The sequence below is a fragment of the Rhinoderma darwinii genome, unplaced genomic scaffold (genome assembly GCF_050947455.1).
Source record: "Rhinoderma darwinii isolate aRhiDar2 unplaced genomic scaffold, aRhiDar2.hap1 Scaffold_1041, whole genome shotgun sequence".
In the NCBI taxonomy this organism is placed as follows: domain Eukaryota; kingdom Metazoa; phylum Chordata; class Amphibia; order Anura; family Rhinodermatidae; genus Rhinoderma; species Rhinoderma darwinii.
In genome coordinates this window covers 12703-34741 of record NW_027461925.1, presented here as the reverse complement: position 1 = coordinate 34741, position 22039 = coordinate 12703, and the positions used below count along the sequence as shown (strand labels likewise).

The 22039-nt window shown below is 50.3% G+C and overlaps 2 protein-coding genes across 3 annotated transcripts in view; one reads left to right on the top strand and one right to left on the bottom strand.

Annotated features, from left to right (window-relative positions):
• The window catches only part of LOC142698901 (ras-related and estrogen-regulated growth inhibitor-like protein), a 58606-nt gene extending 55564 nt beyond the window's left edge, over nt 1–3042 (bottom strand). For both annotated transcript variants that reach the window (XM_075847924.1, XM_075847925.1), the window contains exons 1-2: nt 2900–3042; nt 1480–1645 (exon numbers count right to left, since the gene is read on the bottom strand). The gene's annotated coding sequence lies outside the window, so the exon portion shown is untranslated. The remainder of the gene's footprint in view (nt 1–1479; nt 1646–2899) is intronic.
• LOC142698900 (palmitoyltransferase ZDHHC3-like) lies at nt 3041–20857 on the top strand. Its single transcript, XM_075847923.1, has 9 exons — nt 3041–3227; nt 7059–7147; nt 7362–7435; nt 7521–7633; nt 7717–7778; nt 14383–14497; nt 15041–15113; nt 15554–15683; nt 18904–20857. The coding sequence occupies exons 1-9, from the start codon at nt 3109–3111 to the stop codon at nt 18990–18992; spliced, it is 864 nt and encodes a 287-aa protein (XP_075704038.1). The 5' UTR covers nt 3041–3108; the 3' UTR covers nt 18993–20857.
• The last annotated feature ends 1182 nt before the right edge of the window (nt 20858–22039 follow it).

Here is a 22039-nt window from a genome sequence, read left to right as displayed (position 1 = left end):
TGTCATCGCAGTCCTGAGTGACGTTACCAGCCACGGCCTGGGGTAAAACATCTGACATAACCGCCTTGTATCCGAGGACGGGGCAGGGACAAGGAGCGGCCGCCGCCAGTCCACCATGTATAATATGAATGATATCTGCCCGCAGTGACATGATCGCGCCACGACCGCGGAGAACCTCGCTGCCACCTAGTGTTCATTGGGTACTGAAGTTCAGTCATATACTCTGCACCTATAGGGCAACATAACACGTGGCATCCAGGAGTCAGTGACAGCTGTAATGGCGGCCGGATGGGTTGTCACCCATGGAACAGATATAACTAGGAGGAATATTTAGCACCTCGATAGTGGACGACTCGGAGCTCACATAACACGGACCTTACGGTAGGGTGTTCGGTTCATCGTCCTCCTGGAAAAAGTAAGTGCCCCCGTCCTGAGAAAACGCACAACCGGTGAGTTATACACTGAATACCTCCAAGCAGACTGCTCAGTACTTCACTTACCAGAGCAGCAGTCTGTGCTTCGGAGCTGCTCTTCATATTGTAATTGGAGACAGGAAGTTGCAATCATTATCAGCCATCTTGGAGTTTATGGAGCTGTCTTCTGGTCACTCGGCCACCCGCCTGCATGCAGGTACATACTGATTCTCCCCTCCTCCTTCTCCGTGTCTGCCATAGTCCCACCCTTGTGCCCGCTTGGATTAGTACACAAGAGACGTGACTACTGAACTGGGGTAAGGAACAGCCACATGACAGCCCACATAACCTCCAGCTATTAGTAATATTTCACAACAGCTTGGAATTTGCTGAGTAAACATTGTATTCTGCGATATCTCTCCATATGCAAACAGCGAAAGAGACAGATCTGCCCGGAATTAACTGTACGCATATTATAACAGACCAGAAGAGACTGGGAAAGGGGCGGGGCTCTGACAACCTCCGAGTCTATTCTCAGGACGACAGAAAAAAACTGTACGGCACCATTAAAAATAACGTATGGTATAAAAGATAAGTGAGCGAGACCGATCCGGTAATACTTCACATATATAAAAAAAAAAAAAAAAGCTGCGCAGATAAGGGAAGGTGAGATAAAGATTAGAGACTCGCAGATCTGGCATGGAGCCACCTCTCCGAATATATAAGGGAAGAGAGATGCGTAGAAATGAATAGGATTCATCATGTAAAAAAACAAAAACAATGTAAAAAAACAAAAAAGTCTAAAAGGTAAAAAGACGTGCTGCTATCGCCCTCTAGTGGCGAGAAAGAGGATTACTACAGTCCAGGAATAGTAAAAAAGAGGTTTTCTGTTTTTATTGGGATCACAAAACACATGGGAGCGTCTCGTCTAGATGAACCTCCCGGCAGGAGCCCCTCTTATCTGTATGGGAAGCAGCAAATTCGTTTTAGGGGGGGAAAAAAAAGGATAAAAAAGCAATTACATATACATAAGTCATATACATAAAAATGTCTAAAGATTGCTTACTGGCGCCTCGTGTGGTTTGGCGGAGAACTGCAATAACCTGTGATCGGTAAGATCCTTGTGAAGATTAGCGATCGGCTAATTCCTGAGACATAGAAGATAAAGCCAGCGGCAGCGATTCTTATAAACCCGGACAGCACCCGTCCTATTATACTCTGCAGGGGGTAATCTGGGGAAAAAGACCAAAAAATAAGGCATGATAATAAAGATAATGATAGTAATCGATCAGCTGGGTGAAGCGGCTGCAGCATTCCAGTGAGCGCCATGTCTCCCCAGGCACAGCGCCGTACATTTGGTTGTGGCTGTGCCTGGTACTGCAGTTTATTGCCATTCACTTGAGCTGCTGTGAGTTGCAGTACCAGGCACAGCCACAATTCGATGTAGGGCGCTGTGTCTGGAGGGAGACATGGTGCGCCAGCCATAATAGTTAGGCATCCTGGTAAGAAGACCCCTATAAGAAGATTTTTCCAAAACCCCCTCTGTCAGGTAAGATGACCCCAAATGGTACACAGTCGGGGGGCCTTTCATGGATTTACATCTGGGTCTAGGACCTTCAAGTTCCGCTTCTCGGCGCCTCACATAGACGACCCCTGTCCATATGTTCTATTAAGGACCCCTCTCTACGCGCCAGAGAGTTTTTCAGAAACGGCTCTCGCGTTGCCCATGGCATCCAATCATGTTGCTGCTTTCATTTTCCAAAAGGCCTCTGAAAAATAAGAGGTGGAATCTGATTGGTTGCTGTGGGTAACTGCCTCACTTTTCGCCCGTAGTCTTTTCACAGGGACATTGTGTGGATCTAGTTATTAGCAAATATTGATCTCTACGCTGATTTGGACCCACACAATATCCCTATGACAAGGCTGAACTGTACACAGGACCGGAAGTGTTGTCTTGGGGACACTGGATTAGAGGAATTTTAGTCTACGCCATTTTCACACTGAAGGAAAGCATCGCTAATAAGCTCCACGTGCCGTGAGACGTTCCTCTAAAGCTTGTCACTACCAGGCTGCTATAGATCAGGCACAGTAAGGAAGGAGCAGCCAACAAGAGGGAGGAGCAAGCAGGGACTGTGCATTGTTATGAAGTCTGGGTGACCCTGTGACTATATCATAGCTCCGCAGCTGCTAAAAATGGCCGCCATACTACTACTTTCTCAGATTTGTATACATTTCTTTATATTCTCTTTTAGATTCTCTGGGGTTAACTGTTAAACTTGGTAATTGCAACACGTGCCAGATTTGTCCTCATATTGCGCCATTTCTTCTATGTTTTCGCAGCTCATGACCAGGCAGTCGCCATATTGGAATGTACGCACCATGACCCCTGTGATTGGCTCATGTAGAGGATACACCTGACATGGAGTGACGTATAGAAACAATAGGCGCGTTACTCCTCCCACGTGATCACATGACAAACTCCTCACCTCTCTAGGAATAAGCCACATAACTCCTTCCCGGAAATGACGTACTTCCCAGTATCACAGTCTCCATAGCGACCGCACACACCGGAAGTATACCGCTTCTCTTTGACAGCTGATCGCTTCTGTCATTCAGCCGGGCGCGCGCTGCGGCCTGTGATTGGAGTAGAGTGCACCTGGGCGGAGCTTCGCACCCGGAAGTGTCTGTGCTGGCCATGGCGGGCTGTGTGCGGGACCCCTGCGGACTCCTGTGTATCCTCCTCACCTACCTGAGCCTGGGCTACGCCGACTACGTCATCCTGCGGCACATCCTGCTGCACAGCTTCACCGGGAGGTGCGGGGAGGATGGGGGCTGTAGATATAGGCGTGTTGGGGGGGTGAGGGAGATAGTGGCAGCTATGGGAGATTCCTATGGATATTAGAGATGTGGGGAAATGATGTGGCCAGAATACTGGGGGAGGGGAAGGGATAATGGTGAGGTAATATAGGGATATCATATGGGTAGAATGCGAGGTGACGGGGGTGGAATGCGAGGCGACGGGGGTGGAATGCGAGGTGACGGGGGTGGAATGCGAGGTGACGGGGGTAGAATGCGAGGTGACGGGGGTGGAATGCGAGGTGACGGGGGTGGAATGCGAGGTGACGGGGGTGGAATGGGAGGTGACGGGGGTGGAATGCGAGGCGACGGGGGTGGAATGCGAGGTGACGGGGATAGAATGCGAGGTGACGTGGATAGAATGCGAGGTGACGGGGGTGGAATGCGAGGCGACGGGGGTGGAATGCGAGGTGACGGGGATAGAATGCGAGGTGACGTGGGTAGAATGCGAGGTGACGTGGGTAGAATGCGAGGTGACGTGGGTAGAATGCGAGGTGACGGAGGTAGAATGCGAGGTGACGGAGGTAGAATGCGAGGTGACGGGGGTGGAATGCGAGGTGACGGAGGTAGAATGCGAGGTGACGGGGATAGAATGCGAGGTGACGGGGTGTAGAATGCGAGGTGACGGGGATAGAATGCGAGGTGACGGGGGTGGAATGCGAGGTGACGGGGGTAGAATGCGAGGTGACGTGGGTAGAATGCGAGGTGACGGAGGTAGAATGCGAGGTGACGGGGTGTAGAATGCGAGGTGACGGGGGTAGAATGGGAGGTGACGGGGGTGGAATGCGAGGTGACGGAGGTAGAATGCGAGGTGACGGGGATAGAATGCGAGGTGACGGGGATGGAATGCGAGGTGACGGGGGTGGAATGCGAGGTGACGGGGGTGGAATGCGAGGTGACGGGGTGTAGAATGCGAGGTGACGGGGTGTAGAATGCGAGGTGACGGAGGTAGAATGCGAGGTGACGGAGGTAGAATGCGAGGTGACGGGGGTAGAATGCGAGGTGACGGGGGTAGAATGCGAGGTGACGGGGGTAGAATGCGAGGTGACGGGGGTAGAATGCGAGGTGACGGGGATGGAATGCGAGGTGACGGGGGTGGAATGCGAGGTGACGGGGGCGGAATGCGAGGTGACGGGGGCGGAATGCGAGGTGACGGGGATAGAATGCGAGGTGACGGGGGCGGAATGCGAGGTGACGGGGGTGGAATGCGAGGTGACGGGGGTGGAATGCGAGGTGACGGGGGTGGAATGCGAGGTGACGGGGATGGAATGCGAGGTGACGGGGGCGGAATGCGAGGTGACGGGGGTAGAATGCGAGGTGACGGGGATAGAATGCGAGGTGACGGGGGCGGAATGCGAGGTGACGGGGGCAGAATGCGAGGTGACGGGGTGTAGAATGCGAGGTGACGGGGGCGGAATGCGAGGTGACGTGGGTAGAATGCGAGGTGACGGGGTGTAGAATGGGAGGTGGCGGGGTAGAATGTAGAACGTGAGGTGACGGGGGTAGAATGCGAGGTGACGGGGGTAGAATGCGAGGTGACGGGGGTAGAATGGGAGGTGACGGGGTGTAGAATGCGAGGTGACGGAGGTAGAATGCGAGGTGACGGAGGTAGAATGGGAGGTGGCGGGGTGTAGAATGCGAGGTGACGGAGGTAGAATGCGAGGTGACGGAGGTAGAATGGGAGGTGGCGGGGTGTAGAATGGGAGGTGGCGGGGTAGAATGTAGAACGTGAGGTGACGGGGTGTAGAATGCGAGGTGACGGGGTGTAGAATGCGAGGTGACGGGGGTAGAATGCGAGGTGACGGGGTGTAGAATGCGAGGTGACGGGGTGTAGAATGCGAGGTGACGGGGTGTAGAATGCGAGGTGACGGGGTGTAGAATGCGAGGTGACGGGGTGTAGAATGCGAGGTGACGGGGTGTAGAATGCGAGGTGACGGGGGTGGAATGCGAGGTGACGGGGGTGGAATGCGAGGTGACGGGGGTGGAATGCGAGGTGACGGGGGTAGAATGCGAGGTGACGGGGGTAGAATGGGAGGTGGCGGGGTAGAATGTAGAACGTGAGGTGACGGGGGTAGAATGCGAGGTGACGGGGGTAGAATGCGAGGTGACGGGGGTAGAATGCGAGGTGACGGGGTGTAGAATGCGAGGTGACGGGGATAGAATGCGAGGTGACGGGGTGTAGAATGCGAGGTGACGGAGGTAGAATGCGAGGTGACGGAGGTAGAATGCGAGGTGACGGAGGTAGAATGCGAGGTGACGGAGGTAGAATGCGAGGTGACGGAGGTAGAATGCGAGGTGACGGGGTGTAGAATGCGAGGTGACGGGGATAGAATGCGAGGTGACGGGGTGTAGAATGGGAGGTGACGGAGGTAGAATGCGAGGTGACGGGGGTAGAATGCGAGGTGACGGGGGTAGAATGGGAGGTGACGGAGGTAGAATGCGAGGTGACGGGGGTAGAATGCGAGGTGACGGGGGTAGAATGCGAGGTGACGGGGTGTAGAATGCGAGGTGACGGAGGTAGAATGCGAGGTGACGGGGTGTAGAATGCGAGGTGACGGTGGAATGCGAGGTGACGGAGGTAGAATGCGAGGTGACGGAGGTAGAATGCGAGGTGACGGAGGTAGAATGGGAGGTGACGGGGGTAGAATGGGAGGTGACGGAGGTAGAATGCGAGGTGACGGGGGTAGAATGCGAGGTGACGGGGTGTAGAATGCGAGGTGACGGGGTGTAGAATGCGAGGTGACGGGGTGTAGAATGCGAGGTGACGGGGTGTAGAATGCGAGGTGACGGGGTGTAGAATGCGAGGTGACGGGGTGTAGAATGCGAGGTGACGGGGGTAGAATGTAGAACGTGGGGTGACGGGGGCCACCTTATTTCCCACTCCGGTTGTTTCCCCCTCTCCTTATTTCCCCCTCCCCTTATTTCCCGCTCTGGTTGTTTCCCCCACCCCTTATTTCCCGCTCTGGTTGTTTCCCCCTCCCCTTATTTCCCGCTCCGGTTGTTTCCCCCTCCCCTTATTTCCCGCTCCGGTTGTTTCCCCCTCCCCATATTTCCCGCTCCGGTTGTTTCTCCCTCCCCTTATTTCCCGCTCCGGTTGTTTCCCCCTCCCCTTATTTCCCGCTCTGGTTGTTTCCCCCTCCCCTTATTTCCCGCTCCGGTTGTTTCCCCCTCCCCTTATTTCCCGCTCTGGTTGTTTCCCCCTCCCCTTATTTCCCGCTCCGGTTGTTTCCCCCCCCCCTTATTTCCCGCTCTGGTTGTTTCCTCCTCCCCTTATTTCCCGCTCTGGTTGTTTCCCCCTCCCCTTATTTCCCGCTCTGGTTGTTTCCCCCTCCCCTTATTTCCCGCTCCGGTTGTTTCCCCCTCCCCTTATTTCCCGCTCCGGTTGTTTCCTCCTCCCCTTATTTCCCGCTCTGGTTGTTTCCCCCTCCCCTTATTTCCCGCTCTGGTTGTTTCCCCCTCCCCTTATTTCCCGCTCCGGTTGTTTCCCCCTCCCCTTATTTCCCGCTCCGGTTGTTTCCCCCTCCCCTTATTTCCCGCTCCGGTTGTTTCCCCCTCCCCTTATTTCCCGCTCCGGTTGTTTCCCCCTCCCCTTATTTCCCGCTCCGGTTGTTTCCCCCTCCCCTTATTTCCCGCTCCGGTTGTTTCCCCCTCCCCTTATTTCCCGCTCTGGTTGTTTCCTCCTCAACTTATTTCACGCTCCGGTTGTTTCCCCCTCCCCTTATTTCCCGCTCTGGTTGTTTCCCCCTCCCCTTATTTCCCGCTCCGGTTGTTTCCTTCCTCTCTTTGCAGCATTTGGTGTCCGCTCCATGCCGTCGGCTTCAATCTGACGGTCTTCCTGCTCCTGGCCTGTCACACCCGCGCCGTCTTCTCTGACCCAGGTAAGACCCGGCACCACCTATGGCAAAACTACGACTCCCAGAATGCCCCTAGAGCTGGAGAACATGCTTGGAGTGGTAGTCTTACCGCTGGCCTGCAGTGATCTGCTCAGGGAGGGACATTATAAGATATTACGTTACAGCTTTCAGCTCATACAAATAACTTTATTTACACACAAACCCCGTGACAGTCCCCGATGTGTCTTCAATCCCGCAGGAGCCGTCCCTTTACCGGAAACCGCCATTGACTTTTCAGACTTGCGCTCTAGCACACCGCGGAAAAGTGACCGGGTAAGTGGCGATATCAGGGGGAACCGGAACTACATCCATAAGACGATAACTGGACTCTGGGATAACCCCCATCATCTCTCCGCAGGGTAATGAGGACTGGACGGTGTGCAACCGCTGCGAGACCTACCGCCCCCCGCGAGCTCACCACTGCCGCATCTGTCACCGCTGTATACGGAGAATGGATCACCACTGCCCCTGGTACGTCTCCCCCTCCGTCCCCTCCATGGAGAATATTATTCATGTTATTTTGGCTAATATGATTGTTTTTTGGATTCTCGTAGGATAAATAACTGTGTCGGGGAATTAAACCAAAAATATTTCATCCAGTTCCTGTTTTATACAGGTATGTCTCCTGCCGCCAAATGCATCACATGGCATTAGTGTTGGGTATTACACGTTCTGTCCAGCAGGTGGCGTTCTCCCATTATTCCTGGTCTAGTATTATACATTAGTATTAGGTATTACACGTTGTGTCCAGCAGGTGGCGTTCTCCCATTATTCCTGGTCTAGTATTATACATTAGTATTAGGTATTACACGTTGTGTCCAGCAGGTGGCGCTCTCCCATTAGCCCTGGTCTAGTATTATACATTAGTGTTGGGTATTACACGTTGTGTCCAGCAGGAGGCGCTCTCCCATTAGCCCTGGTCTAGTATTATACATTAGTGTTGGGTATTACAGGTTCTGTCCAGCAGGAGGCGCTCTCCCATTATCCCTGTTCTAGTATTATACATTAGTATTAGATATTACACGTTGTGTCCAGCAGATGGCGCTCTCCCATTATCCCTGGTCTAGTATTATACATTAGTGTTGGGTATTACACGTTGTGTCCAGCAGGTGGCGCTCTCCGATTATCTCTGGTCCAGTATTATACATTAGTATTAGGTATTACACGTTGTGTCCAGCAGATTGCGCTCTCCCATTATCCCTGGTCTAGTATTATACATTAGTGTTGGGCATTACACGTTCTGTCCAGCAGGAGGCGCTCTCCCATAAGCCCTGGTCTAGTATTATACATTAGTGTTGGGTATTACACGTTCTGTCCAGCAGGTGGCATTCTCTCATTATCCCTGATATAGTATTATACATTAGTATTAGGTATTACACGTTCTGTCCAGCAGGTGGCGTTCTCTCATTATCCCTGATATAGTATTATACATTAGTATTAGGTATTACATGTTGTGTCCAGCAGGTGGCGCTCTCCCATTATCCCTGGTCTAGTATTATACATTAGTATTAGGTATTACACGTTGTGTCCAGCAGGTGGCGCTCTCTCATTAGCCCTGGTCTAGTATTATACATTAGTGTTGGGTATTACAGGTTCTGTCCAGCAGGTGGCGCTCTCCCATTATCCCTGGTCTAGTATTAAACATTAGTGTTGGGTATTACAGGTTCTGTCCAGCAGGAGGCACTCTCCCATTATCCCTGGTCTAGTATTATACATTGGTATTAGGTATTACACGTTGTGTCCAGCAGGAGGCGCTCTCCCATTAGCCCTGGTCTAGTATTATACATTAGTGTTGGGTATTACACGTTCTGTCCAGCAGGAGGCGCTCTCCCATTAGCCCTGGTCTAGTATTATACATTAGTATTAGGTATTACACGTTCTGTCCAGCAGGAGGCGCTCTCCCATTATCTCTGGTCCAGTATTATACATTAGTGTTGGGTATTACACTTCTGTCCAGCAGGTGGCGCTCTCCCATTAGCCCTGGTCTAGTATTATACATTAGTGTTGGGTATTACACGTTCTGTCCAGCAGGAGGCGCTCTCCCATAAGCCCTGGTCTAGTATTATACATTAGTGTTGGGTATTACACGTTGTGTCCAGCAGGTGGTGCTCTCCCATTATCCCTGGTCTAGTATTATACATTAGTGTTGGGTATTACACGTTCTGTCCAGCAGGAGGCGCTCTCCCATTATCTCTGGTCCAGTATTATACATTAGTGTTGGGTATTACACTTCTGTCCAGCAGGTGGCGCTCTCCCATTATCCCTGGTCTAGTATTAAACATTAGTGTTGGGTATTACACGTTCTGTCCAGCAGGTGGCGCTCTCCCATTAGCCCTGGTCTAGTATTATACATTAGTGTTGGGTATTACACGTTGTGTCCAGCAGGAGGCGCTCTCCCATTAGCCCTGGTCTAGTATTATACATTAGTGTTGGGTATTACACGTTGTGTCCAGCAGGTGGCGCTCTCCCATTAGCCCTGGTCTTGTATTATACATTAGTGTTGGGTATTACACGTTCTGTCCAGCAGGTGGCGCTCTCCCATTATCCCTGGTCTAGTATTAAACATTAGTGTTGGATATTACAGGTTCTGTCCAGCAGGAGGCGCTCTCCCATTATCCCTGGTCTAGTATTATACATTAGTGTTGGGTATTACAGGTTCTGTCCAGCAGGTGGCGCTCTCCCATTATGCCTGATATAGTATTATACATTAGTATTAGGTATTACACGTTCTGTCCAGCAGGTGGCGTTCTCTCATTATCCCTGATATAGTATTATACATTAGTATTAGGTATTACATGTGTCCAGCAGGTGGCGCTCTCCCATTATCCCTGGTCTAGTATTATACATTAGTATTAGGTATTACACGTTGTGTCCAGCAGGTGGCGCTCTCTCATTAGCCCTGGTCTAGTATTATACATTAGTGTTGGGTATTACACGTTGTGTCCAGCAGGTGGCGCTCTCCCATTATCCCTGGTCTAGTATTAAACATTAGTGTTGGGTATTACAGGTTCTGTCCAGCAGGTGGCGCTCTCCCATTATCCCTGGTCTAGTATTATACATTAGTGTTGGGTATTACACGTTCTGTCCAGCAGGAGGCGCTCTCCCATTAGCCCTGGTCTAGTATTATACATTAGTGTTGGGTATTACACGTTGTGTCCAGCAGGAGGCGCTCTCCCATTAGCCCTGGTCTTGTATTATACATTAGTGTTGGGTATTACAGGTTCTGTCCAGCAGGAGGCGCTCTCCCATTAGTGTTGGGTATTACACGTTCTGTCCAGCAGGAGGCGCTCTCCCATTAGCCCTGGTCTTGTATTATACATTAGTGTTGGGTATTACACGTTCTGTCCAGCAGGAGGCGCTCTCCCATTAGCCCTGGTCTAGTATTATACATTGGTATTCGGTATTACAGGTTCTGTCCAGCAGGAGGCGCTCTCCCATTAGTGTTGGGTATTACACGTTCTGTCCAGCAGGAGGCGCTCTCCCATTAGCCCTGGTCTAGTATTATACATTAGTGTTGGGTTTTACACGTTCTGTCCAGCAGGAGGCGCTCTCCCATAAGCCCTGGTCTAGTATTATACAGTAGTGTTGGGTATTACACGTTGTGTCCAGCAGGAGGCGCTCTCCCATTAGCCCTGGTCTAGTATTATACATTAGTGTTGGGCATTACACGTTCTGTCCAGCAGATGGCGCTCTCCCATAAGCCCTGGTCTAGTATTATACATTAGTGTTGGGTATTACACGTTGTGTCCAGCAGGAGGCGCTCTCCCATTAGCCCTGGTCTAGTATTATACATTAGTGTTGGGTATTACACGTTGTGTCCAGCAGGAGGCGCTCTCCCATTAGCCCTGGTCTAGTATTATACATTAGTGTTGGGTATTACACGTTCTGTCCAGCAGGTGGCGCTCTCCCATTAGCCCTGGTCTAGTATTAAACATTAGTGTTGGGTATTACAGGTTCTGTCCAGCAGGAGGCGCTCTCCCATTATCCCTGGTCTAGTATTATACATTAGTGTTGGGTATTACAGGTTCTGTCCAGCAGGTGGCGCTCTCCCATTATCCCTGATATAGTATTATACATTAGTATTAGGTATTACACGTTCTGTCCAGCAGGTGGCGTTCTCTCATTATCCCTGATATAGTATTATACATTAGTATTAGGTATTACATGTTGTGTCCAGCAGGTGGCGCTCTCCCATTATCCCTGGTCTAGTATTATACATTAGTATTAGGTATTACACGTTGTGTCCAGCAGGTGGCGCTCTCCCATTAGCCCTGGTCTAGTATTATACATTAGTGTTGGGTATTACACGTTCTGTCCAGCAGGAGGCGCTCTCCCATTATCCCTGGTCTAGTATTAAACATTAGTGTTGGGTATTACAGGTTCTGTCCAGCAGGTGGCGCTCTCCCATTATCCCTGGTCTAGTATTATACATTGGTATTAGGTATTACACGTTGTGTCCAGCAGGAGGCGCTCTCCCATTAGCCCTGGTCTAGTATTATACATTAGTGTTGGGTATTACACGTTCTGTCCAGCAGGTGGCGCTCTCCCATTATCCCTGGTCTAGAATTATACATTAGTGTTGGGTATTACACGTTCTGTCCAGCAGGAGGCGCTCTCCCATTATCTCTGGTCCAGTATTATACATTAGTGTTGGGTATTACACGTTCTGTCCAGCAGGTGGCGCTCTCCCATTAGCCCTGGTCTAGTATTATACATTAGTGTTGGGTATTACACGTTGTGTCCAGCAGGTGGCGCTCTCCCATTATCTCTGGTCCAGTATTATACATTAGTGTTGGGTATTACACTTCTGTCCAGCAGGTGGCGCTCTCCCATTAGCCCTGGTCTAGTATTATACATTAGTATTAGGTATTACACTTCTGTCCAGCAGGTGGCGCTCTCCCATTATCCCTGGTCTAGTATTAAACATTAGTGTTGGGTATTACACGTTCTGTCCAGCAGGTGGCGCTCTCCCATTAGCCCTGGTCTAGTATTATACATTAGTGTTGGGTATTACACGTTGTGTCCAGCAGGAGGCGCTCTCCCATTAGCCCTGGTCTTGTATTATACATTAGTGTTGGGTATTACACGTTCTGTCCAGCAGGTGGCGCTCTCCCATTAGCCCTGGTCTAGTATTAAACATTAGTGTTGGGTATTACAGGTTCTGTCCAGCAGGAGGCGCTCTCCCATTATCCCTGGTCTAGTATTATACATTAGTGTTGGGTATTACACGTTGTGTCCAGCAGGAGGCGCTCTCCCATTAGCCCTGGTCTTGTATTATACATTAGTGTTGGGCATTACACGTTCTGTCCAGCAGGTGGCGCTCTCCCATTATCCCTGGTCTAGTATTATACATTAGTGTTGGGTATTACAGGTTCTGTCCAGCAGGTGGCGCTCTCCCATTAGCCCTGGTCTAGTATTATACATTAGTGTTGGGTATTACAGGTTCTGTCCAGCAGGAGGCGCTCTCCCATTAGTGTTGGGTATTACACATTCTGTCCAGCAGGAGGCACTCTCCCATTAGCCCTGGTCTAGTATTATACATTGGTATTAGGTATTACACGTTCTGTCCAGCAGGAGGCGCTCTCCCATTAGCCCTGGTCTTGTATTATACATTAGTGTTGGGTATTACACGTTCTGTCCAGCAGGTGGCGCTCTCCCATTAGCCCTGGTCTAGTATTAAACATTAGTGTTGGGTATTACAGGTTCTGTCCAGCAGGAGGCGCTCTCCCATTAGCCCTGGTCTTGTATTATACATTAGTGTTGGGTATTACAGGTTCTGTCCAGCAGGAGGCGCTCTCCCATTAGTGTTGGGTATTACACGTTCTGTCCAGCAGTAGGCGCTCTCCCATTAGCCCTGGTCTAGTATTATACATTGGTATTAGGTATTACACGTTCTGTCCAGCAGGAGGCGCTCTCCCATTAGCCCTGGTCTAGTATTATACATTAGTGTTGGGTATTACACGTTCTGTCCAGCAGGAGGCGCTCTCCCATAAGCCCTGGTCTAGTATTATACATTAGTGTTGGGTATTACACGTTGTGTCCAGCAGGAGGCGCTCTCCCATTAGCCCTGGTCTAGTATTATACATTAGTGTTGGGTATTACACGTTCTGTCCAGCAGGTGGCGCTCTCCCATTATCCCTGGTCTAGTATTATACATTAGTGTTGGGTATTACACGTTCTGTCCAGCAGGAGGCGCTCTCCCATTAGCCCTGGTCTAGTATTATACATTAGTGTTGGGTATTACAGGTTCTGTCCAGCACGAGGCGCTCTCCCATTAGCCCTGTTCTAGTATTATACATTAGTGTTGGGCATTACACGTTCTGTCCAGCAGGTGGCGCTCTCCCATTATCCCTGGTCTAGTATTATACATTAGTGTTGGGTATTACACGTTCTGTCCAGCAGGTGGCGCTCTCCCATTAGCCCTGGTCTAGTATTTTACATTGGTATTAGGTATTACAGGTTCTGTCCAGCAGGTGGCGCTCTCTCATTAGCCCTGGTCTAGTATTATACATTAGTGTTGGGTATTACACGTTCTGTCCAGCAGGAGACGCTCTCCCATAAGCCCTGGTCTAGTATTATACATTAGTGTTGGGTATTACACGTTCTGTCCAGCAGGTGGCGCTCTCCCATTATCCCTGGTCTAGTATTATACATTAGTGTTGGGTATTACAGGTTCTGTCCAGCAGGAGGCGCTCTCCCATTAGCCCTGGTCTAGTATTATACATTAGTGTTGGGTATTACAGGTTCTGTCCAGCACGAGGCGCTCTCCCATTAGCCCTGTTCTAGTATTATACATTAGTGTTGGGCATTACACGTTCTGTCCAGCAGGTGGCGCTCTCCCATTAGCCCTGGTCTAGTATTATACATTAGTGTTGGGCATTACACGTTCTTTCCAGCAGGTGGCGCTCTCCCATTAGCCCTGGTCTAGTATTATACATTAGTGTTGGGTATTACACGTTCTGTCCAGCAGGTGGCGCTCTCCCATTAGCCCTGGTCTAGTATTTTACATTGGTATTAGGTATTACAGGTTCTGTCCAGCAGGTGGCGCTCTCTCATTAGCCCTGGTCTAGTATTTTACATTGATATTAGGTATTACAGGTTCTGTCCAGCAGGAGGCGCCTCTCATCCTAACACACGTCTCTAATATCAGACTTGTCCGTGTTTGTTGCACTCCTGCAGGTGGCGCTATTCCTGATATAACATCTTATTTTTTGCTGCAGGCCTGACAAGTCTTTATGCCATGGGCCTAGTGCTGGCCGCTTGGCTCTGGCCAACCAAGAAGGGATCGGGGGAGGGTGCAGAGAAGGAGGCGCCCGCTCACAGCCACGTACAGATGTAAGTCATGGGGGCGCAGGGAAATATTCTCATTTCTGACACAGGTGAGCTGAGCGCGTCACGTCTACTCGCCTGGTAATGATGCGTTCACAATTGTGTAGTATCATGTCTTATACTCCAGTCACACCCAGAGCTGCATTCACAGTTGTGTAGTATTATGGCTTATACTCCAGTCACAGCCAGAGCTGCATTCCCAATTGTGTAGTATCATGGCTTATACTCCAGTCACACCCAGAGCTGCATTCACAATTGTGTAGTATCATGGCTTATACTCTAGTCACCTCTAGAGCTGCGTACACAACGTGATCAGTCCTCACAGACAGCGCGCACTGATACATTGTATCGTTTTTTTAACCATGGACTCATTGCACGGTGCAAACACTACATTTCCCACAACGCAGTGTAGCAGAATATAGCTTGTGAAGAGGTCCTGCTGCCTGAGAGCTACCAGGGATCTCACCACTTTATGAATGCAGCTTTGGATGTGACTAGAGTATAAGACCAGACTCGGCAGCTTTTATATGAGATCCTCCTTTCCCTCAGGGCTCACTGCATCCTCCTCCTCGTGGAGTCCGCGCTCTTCGGGCTTTTCGTCACCGTTATCTTCTATGATCAGGTGAGTGCTACCTGCCGCTATTCCTCCCTGTTATCTGCCGTTTCAGGTGGGAGGGGCTGACTGCAAGTTTGATATTGCTGCAGGAAATAGGATTTGTCACCAAGACCAGTTAGGGTCAGTTCACACACAGTTTTTTGACGCGGAAAACGCCCCAAAAAACATCCGGAAATGCCTCTCATTCATTCCAATGGGAGGCGGAGGCGTTTTTTTCCCGCGAGCGGAAAAATAGTCTCGCGGGAAACAGAAGCGACATGCCCCATCTTCGAGCGTTTACGTCTCTGACCTCCCTCTGACATCAATGGGAGGCAGAGAAAGAGTGTTCCGCTGCGTTATTTGCCCGTGGCGCTCCATGGGCACGAGCAAAAAACTCAGTGTGAACCCGGCCTTATTATTGGGGGGGTCGTGGAGCGGCTTCTCACACTTTAAGTTCTTTTTTGCAGATCGTCTCGATCATCACAGATGAGACTCCCATAGAACAACTGAGGAACAGACTCCTGAAGGAGGCCAAGAAGGAGGTCACCCACAGCCGCAAACCAAAGATGGCGCTCCTGAGGGAGGTGTTCGGTAGAGGTAAGAGCAGCGGTGACATCACTGAGAATGCAGCCGATCCATTCACTAGAGAGCAGCGGTGACATCACTGAGAATGCAGCCTATCCACTCACTAGAGAGCAGCGGTGACATCACTGAGAATACAGCCTATCCACTCACTAGAGAGCAGAGGTGACATCACTGAGAATACAGCCTATCCACTCACTAGAGAGCAGCGGTGACATCACTGAGAATGCAGCCTATCCACTCACTAGAGAGCAGCGGTGACATCACTGAGAGTGCAGCCGATCCATTCACTAGAGAGCGGCGGTGACATCACTGAGAACGCAGCCTATCCATTCACTAGAGAGCAGCGGTGACATCACTGAGAATACAGCCTATCCATTCACTAGAGAGCAGCGGTGACATCACTGAGAATACAGCCTATCCATTCACTAGAGAGCAGCGGTGACATCACTGAGAACGCAGCCTATCCATTCACTAGAGAGCGGCGGTGACATCACTGAGAATGCAGCCGATCCACTCACTAGAGAGCAGCGGTGACATCACTGCGAATGCAGCCTGTCCACTCACTAGAGAGCAGCGGTGACATCACTGAGAATGCAGCCTATCCATTCACTAGAGAGCAGCGGTGACATCACTGAGAATGCAGCCGATCCACTCACTAGAGAGCAGCGGTGACATCACTGAGAATACAGCCTATCCATTCACTAGAAAGCAGCGGTGACATCACTGAGAAGGCAGCCTATCCATTCACTAGAGAGCAGCGGTGACATCACTGAGAACGCAGCCTATCCACTCACTAGAGAGCAGCGGTGACATCACTGAGAATGCAGCCTATCCATTCACTAGAGAGCAGCGGTGACATCACTGAGAATGCAGCCTATCCATTCACTAGAGAGCAGCGGTGACATCACTGAGAATGCAACCTATCCATTCACTAGAGAGCAGCGGTGACATCACTGAGAATACAGCCTATCCACTCACTAGAGAGCAGCGGTGACATCCCTGAGAATGCAGCCTATCCATTCACTAGAGAGCAGCGGTGACATCACTGAGAATGCAGCCTATCCATTCACTAGAGAGCAGCGGTGACATCACTGAGAATGCAGCCTATCCATTCACTAGAGAGCTGCGGTGACATCACTGAGAATGCAGCCTATCCACTCACTAGAGAGCAGCGGTGATGTCACTGAGAATACAGCCTATCCATTCACTAGAGAGCAGCGGTGATGTCACTGAGCATGCAGCCTATCCACTCACTAGAGAGCAGCGGTGATGTCACTGAGAATACAGCCTATCCATTCACTAGAGAGCAGCGGTGATGTCACTGAGCATGCAGCCTATCCACTCACTAGAGAGCAGCGGTGACATCACTGAGCATGCAACCTATCCACTCACTAGAGAGCAGCGGTGACATCACTGAGAATGCAGCCTATCCAGTCACTAGAGAGCAGCGGTGACATCACTGAGAATGCAGCCTATCCATTCACTAGAGAGCAGCGGTGACATCACTGAGCATGCAACCTATCCACTCACTAGAGAGCAGCGGTGACATCACTGAGAATGCAGCCTATCCAATCACTAGAGAGCAGCGGTGACATCACTGAGAATGCAGCCTATCCACTCACTAGAGATCAGCGGTGACATCACTGAGAATGCAGCCTATCCAATCACTAGAGAGCAGCGGTGACATCACTGAGAATGCAGCTTATCCAATCACTAGAGAGCAGCGGTGACATCACTGAGAATGCAGCCTATCCACTCACTAGAGAGCAGCGGTGACATCACTGAGAATACAGCCGATCCACTCACTATAGAGCAGCGGTGACATCACTGAGAATGCAGCCGATCCACTCACTAGAGAGCAGCGGTGACATCACTGAGAATGCAGCCTATCCACTCACTAGAGAGCAGCGGTGACATCACTGAGAATGCAGCCTATCCACTCACTAGAGAGCAGCGGTGACATCACTGAGAATGCAGCCTATCCATTCACTAGAGCGCAGCGGTGACATCACTGAGAATGCAGCCTATCCACTCACTAGAGAGCAGCGGTGACATCACTGAGAATACAGCCGATCCACTCACTAGAGAGCAGCGGTGACATCACTGAGAATGTAGCCTATCCACTCACTAGAGAGCAGCGGTGACATCACTGAGAATACAGCCGATCCACTCACTAGAGAGCAGCGGTGACATCACTGAGAATGCAGCCTATCCATTCACTAGAGAGCAGCGGTGACATCACTGAGAATGCAGCCTATCCACTCACTAGAGAGCAGCGGTGACATCACTGAGAATACAGCCGATCCACTCACTAGAGAGCAGCGGTGACATCACTGAGAATGCAGCCTATCCATTCACTAGAGAGCAGCGGTGACATCACTGAGAATGCAGCCTATCCATTCACTAGAGAGCAGCGGTGACATCACTGAGAATGCAGCCTATCCATTCACTAGAGAGCAGCGGTGACATTACTGAGAATGCAGCCTATCCACTCACTAGAGAGCAGCGGTGACATCACTGAGAATGCAGCCTATCCACTCACTAGAGAGCAGCGGTGACATCACTGAGAATGCAGCCTATCCACTCACTAGAGAGCAGCGGTGACATCACTGAGAATGCAGCCTATCCATTCACTAGAGAGCAGCGGTGACATTACTGAGAATGCAGCCTATCCACTCACTAGAGAGCAGCGGTGACATCACTGAGAATGCAGCCTATCCACTCACTAGAGAGCAGCGGTGACATCACTGAGAATGCAGCCTATCCACTCACTAGAGAGCAGCGGTGACATCACTAAGAATGCAGCCTATCCATTCACTAGAGAACAGCGGTGGCATCACTGAGAATGCAGCCTATCCACTCACTAGAGAGCAGCGGTGACATCACTGAGAATGTAGCCTATCCACTCACTAGAGAGCAGCGGTGACATCACTGAGAATACAGCCGATCCACTCACTAGAGAGCAGCGGTGACATCACTGAGAATGCAGCCTATCCATTCACTAGAGAGCAGCGGTGACATCACTGAGAATGCAGCCTATCCATTCACTAGAGAGCAGCGGTGACATTACTGAGAATGCAGCCTATCCACTCACTAGAGAGCAGCGGTGACATCACTGAGAATGCAGCCTATCCACTCACTAGAGAGCAGCGGTGACATCACTGAGAATGCAGCCTATCCACTCACTAGAGAGCAGCGGTGACATCACTGAGACTGTATTCTTGTCCTGCAGGTTTCATGATCTGCTGGTTCTTCCCGTGTAACAGCCCCCCGTCCTCCGGTGGTCCCGCATACAGTTACCTCCCTGACTATGATGTCTAGAAACGCCTGTCCTGATTCTGAAGTCTCTGGATTGACCAGTTCGCATTTACTGCTCCGCATCTACCACTGGTACCGCCACGTCTGAGGATTCGGGGTCCTGTCGCTGGTCAGTATTGCGGTTGGTTTTCGAGCTGGAGCGCTCCCCCTGCGTCACACAGTAGGGATCCTGGGATCGGCCGCACTACTGAAGTATTGTTACTTGTGTACAATTATTGCTACTCTGCTGCCCTCTGGTGGTCGGTGTACAGAATGCACTGGGTGATTTGTCCGTTCCTTTTTTTGTTACTCTGTTTTTTATCGGCCTTGTTGGATTTTATTACTTCCTGCTGGAGTGGATTTTCTACGGTTCAAGCCTGACAGACATTTACCCGCTCATGCTTTGAGTTGAATCTTGTAATTAACGACACTCACCAGTAGGGGCGCTCATCTGCACTGGAATTTTTTAAAATGTATTTATTGTTGTTTTTTTTTTTTTTACTACGTTATTCTTGAAGACACTGTCTGGAGTCCGAGGAAGTCTGATATCCGCCTCCTATCTCATTAGAGGCTCAGGGTTCTTCTTTGTCCCTCCCCTATGCTTTACACTGCAGCACTTCTCACTCAGGTTGGCTGCTGTGTATAATCACAAGCTCAGCAGGAAGTCAGTGCATGGAGAGATGGTTTATAATTCTTTCCTTACTCGGAAACGGAAAACATCACTAGTAAGAAGATGATTATCAGTAAACTGAGGGGAGGAGTCTTAGGAGGAGGGGCCTCTTTAAAGGGGTGGAGCTAACCTATAGACTTTACGTTTGTAAGATGCTATAGTTCTATGATGTGCCCTCCTTGATGCCAGGGTCATTGTGAGTAAATGATAGGAGGCAGAATAAGTGTTATTACAGATCAGCGTGTCAGGCGGCCACTTCTCTCCTGTTATGTCTGTGTGTGGTTCATCCTGTGAGTGTATAATATGTATTATAATCTACGTGCGGGCGAGACAACCCCTTTTATTCCTGGAAATCAGCCCATCTGTTCCCCTTCAATCTAAGGCTATTTATAGGGGACGGTCCTAAGTAAATATGGCTTTATAATGTCTTCTACTCTAGTCACATCCAGAGCTGCATCGTGTCTTATGTCTCCAGTCCCAGACAGCTCTGCCTGCAAGGCCTTGTTCACACAGTGCAGATTTTCTAAAACCAGGGACGGCACCTGAGCAGATGAAACCTACAAAGGAGGGTCTTATAGGGCGGCTCTCCTGGATCACGTTCTGGTTTGGAATTAAAAAATGCGGGCAAAACCTGCACTGTGTGAACAAGGCCGAATACCTCACCTCTCTCTGCTGCCCCCTGCTGGTTAGTTGCTGTTATACAATATTCTCGGTTATTGAATACCCAAGAATATATATGTATTTCCTGCTCTTTTTTTCATCACTGCACTTTTTTGAGTGGCCACCAGAGGGCGCTGTTTGTGCAGGTTTTGGAGGCTGCGGTCGATTTACAGAGAGAGCCACGTATCCCATCTCCTGAGCGATAGACGAGGGACGCCAGCTGTACACTACAACCCCCACCGTCCGCTGCCAAACATCGCAGCCGGGCCACTGGTCACCTCTATTATTTATAGCTGAGAAGTTCATAGAGACCAGTGGGGGGTACAGGGCGGTTATTGGACTGCAGGAAGCTCTGGCGCGGCCCTGGTGCACTGTGGGTAATGGCGCTGCAGCATTATTTAGCATTGAGGTGTAATTCGTTCTATCACTGCAGTATTATCCTCATCATCCTCGCTCGCTGGGACGTGTATTCATCGCCTTTGTCTCTCTTTACGCCGTCTATAGACTCCACCCCCTCTGTTTTTTTTTTGGGGTGATCTGGAATAAACCAATGATCGTCTCCGTCTTATTCTTCTTGTCTCTCGCAGTCACGATACAAAGTCGCCACCATCCCTAAGAGGTAGAACCGCTTGGATTTAAAGGGCCAGTAACCGTAAAGGCCCGAGCTTATAAAAGGTCAGTAGCGTTATAAGAGGATGAGATCACTCACACATATGATATAACTGTCTCGGCACCGGACATATGTGACATAAAGCAGTGATCGGCGCGGGAGGGATTTCTGCACTTCCTGTCACTCCTCATTGATCACGACGATCAGCCGATCTCTGGCCTGAATGGCTGATAATAGAGAACGTACAGGACTGCGACCAATCCAGGTGGAAACCATGACTGCCTGTGTACCCATAATAACCAATCAGAGTCCTTCTTTCATTTTCTGAACTGTGATGGGAAAACAAGGTAGTCACTGGTTCGTTGCTATGGGCAACAAGGAGCAATGACTGCAATGTGGTGAAATATGGGGCCCCTTATCCCGTGTGGTTTTGGGGTGACTGATATTAAGGCTTTAGCTCATACATTAGGGGTTGTTATCAGAGGCTCTTGTGGTTTAGGCGCGCTGGCCCTTTAAGGCTGTTTTCCTGGAAGAGGGGGGGGGCGAGCAGATGTTTTATTTATCTACCAGTCCAGATGTGAACCCTCATCATCCGAGGATATGTAAATAATGAGAGATCAGGCGGATTCCTTGGCCCTCCTAGAACGTTGTGTGGCCCTCTGATGGGCCCGATCGTGCTGCAGGACGCCCATAAAACTCCTCGCCTCCTGCGGGACGTGGATGGTATTACAGGCTGCAGCACTACTAGCAACAACAACCCTCATCATCTGGCTCGTTAACTCCTTCACTGCCCGTGCTGCAGCTCGTATATATTCTGTGGCTGACACCCAGCTTTCCTATAGTCCAGATTATCACGTCTGATCGTTCCCTGCTCCAGAGCCAGGAAGATTTCACATGCAGGATTCTGGAAAAGCTGGGTGACGTGCCGGTGAGAACTGTACTGGCGGCCATACCGTGTGTTACTCGCCGTCCACATAATGAGCCGCGTTGTTTCCCTCGTAGATAATTCCCAACCGTCCTGTGCTTTCCGGAGACATTATAAGGTGTAGCAGCGGGGGAGGGGCGGCGGTATAATTCACGCTCGTATAGTTACCGCTATTGTGTCATTGGACTGTTGTTTGTCTTCTCTTC

Coding starts and splice junctions, on each gene's coding strand:
- LOC142698900 (XM_075847923.1), top strand. CDS start 3,109: ATGGCGGGCTGTGTGCGGGACCCCTGCGGACTCCTGTGTATCCTCCTC. Junction 15,114..15,553: donor CCGTTATCTTCTATGATCAG/GTGAGTGCTACC, acceptor TCTTTTTTGCAG/ATCGTCTCGATCATCACAGA. Junction 15,684..18,903: donor GAGGGAGGTGTTCGGTAGAG/GTAAGAGCAGCG, acceptor CTTGTCCTGCAG/GTTTCATGATCTGCTGGTTC.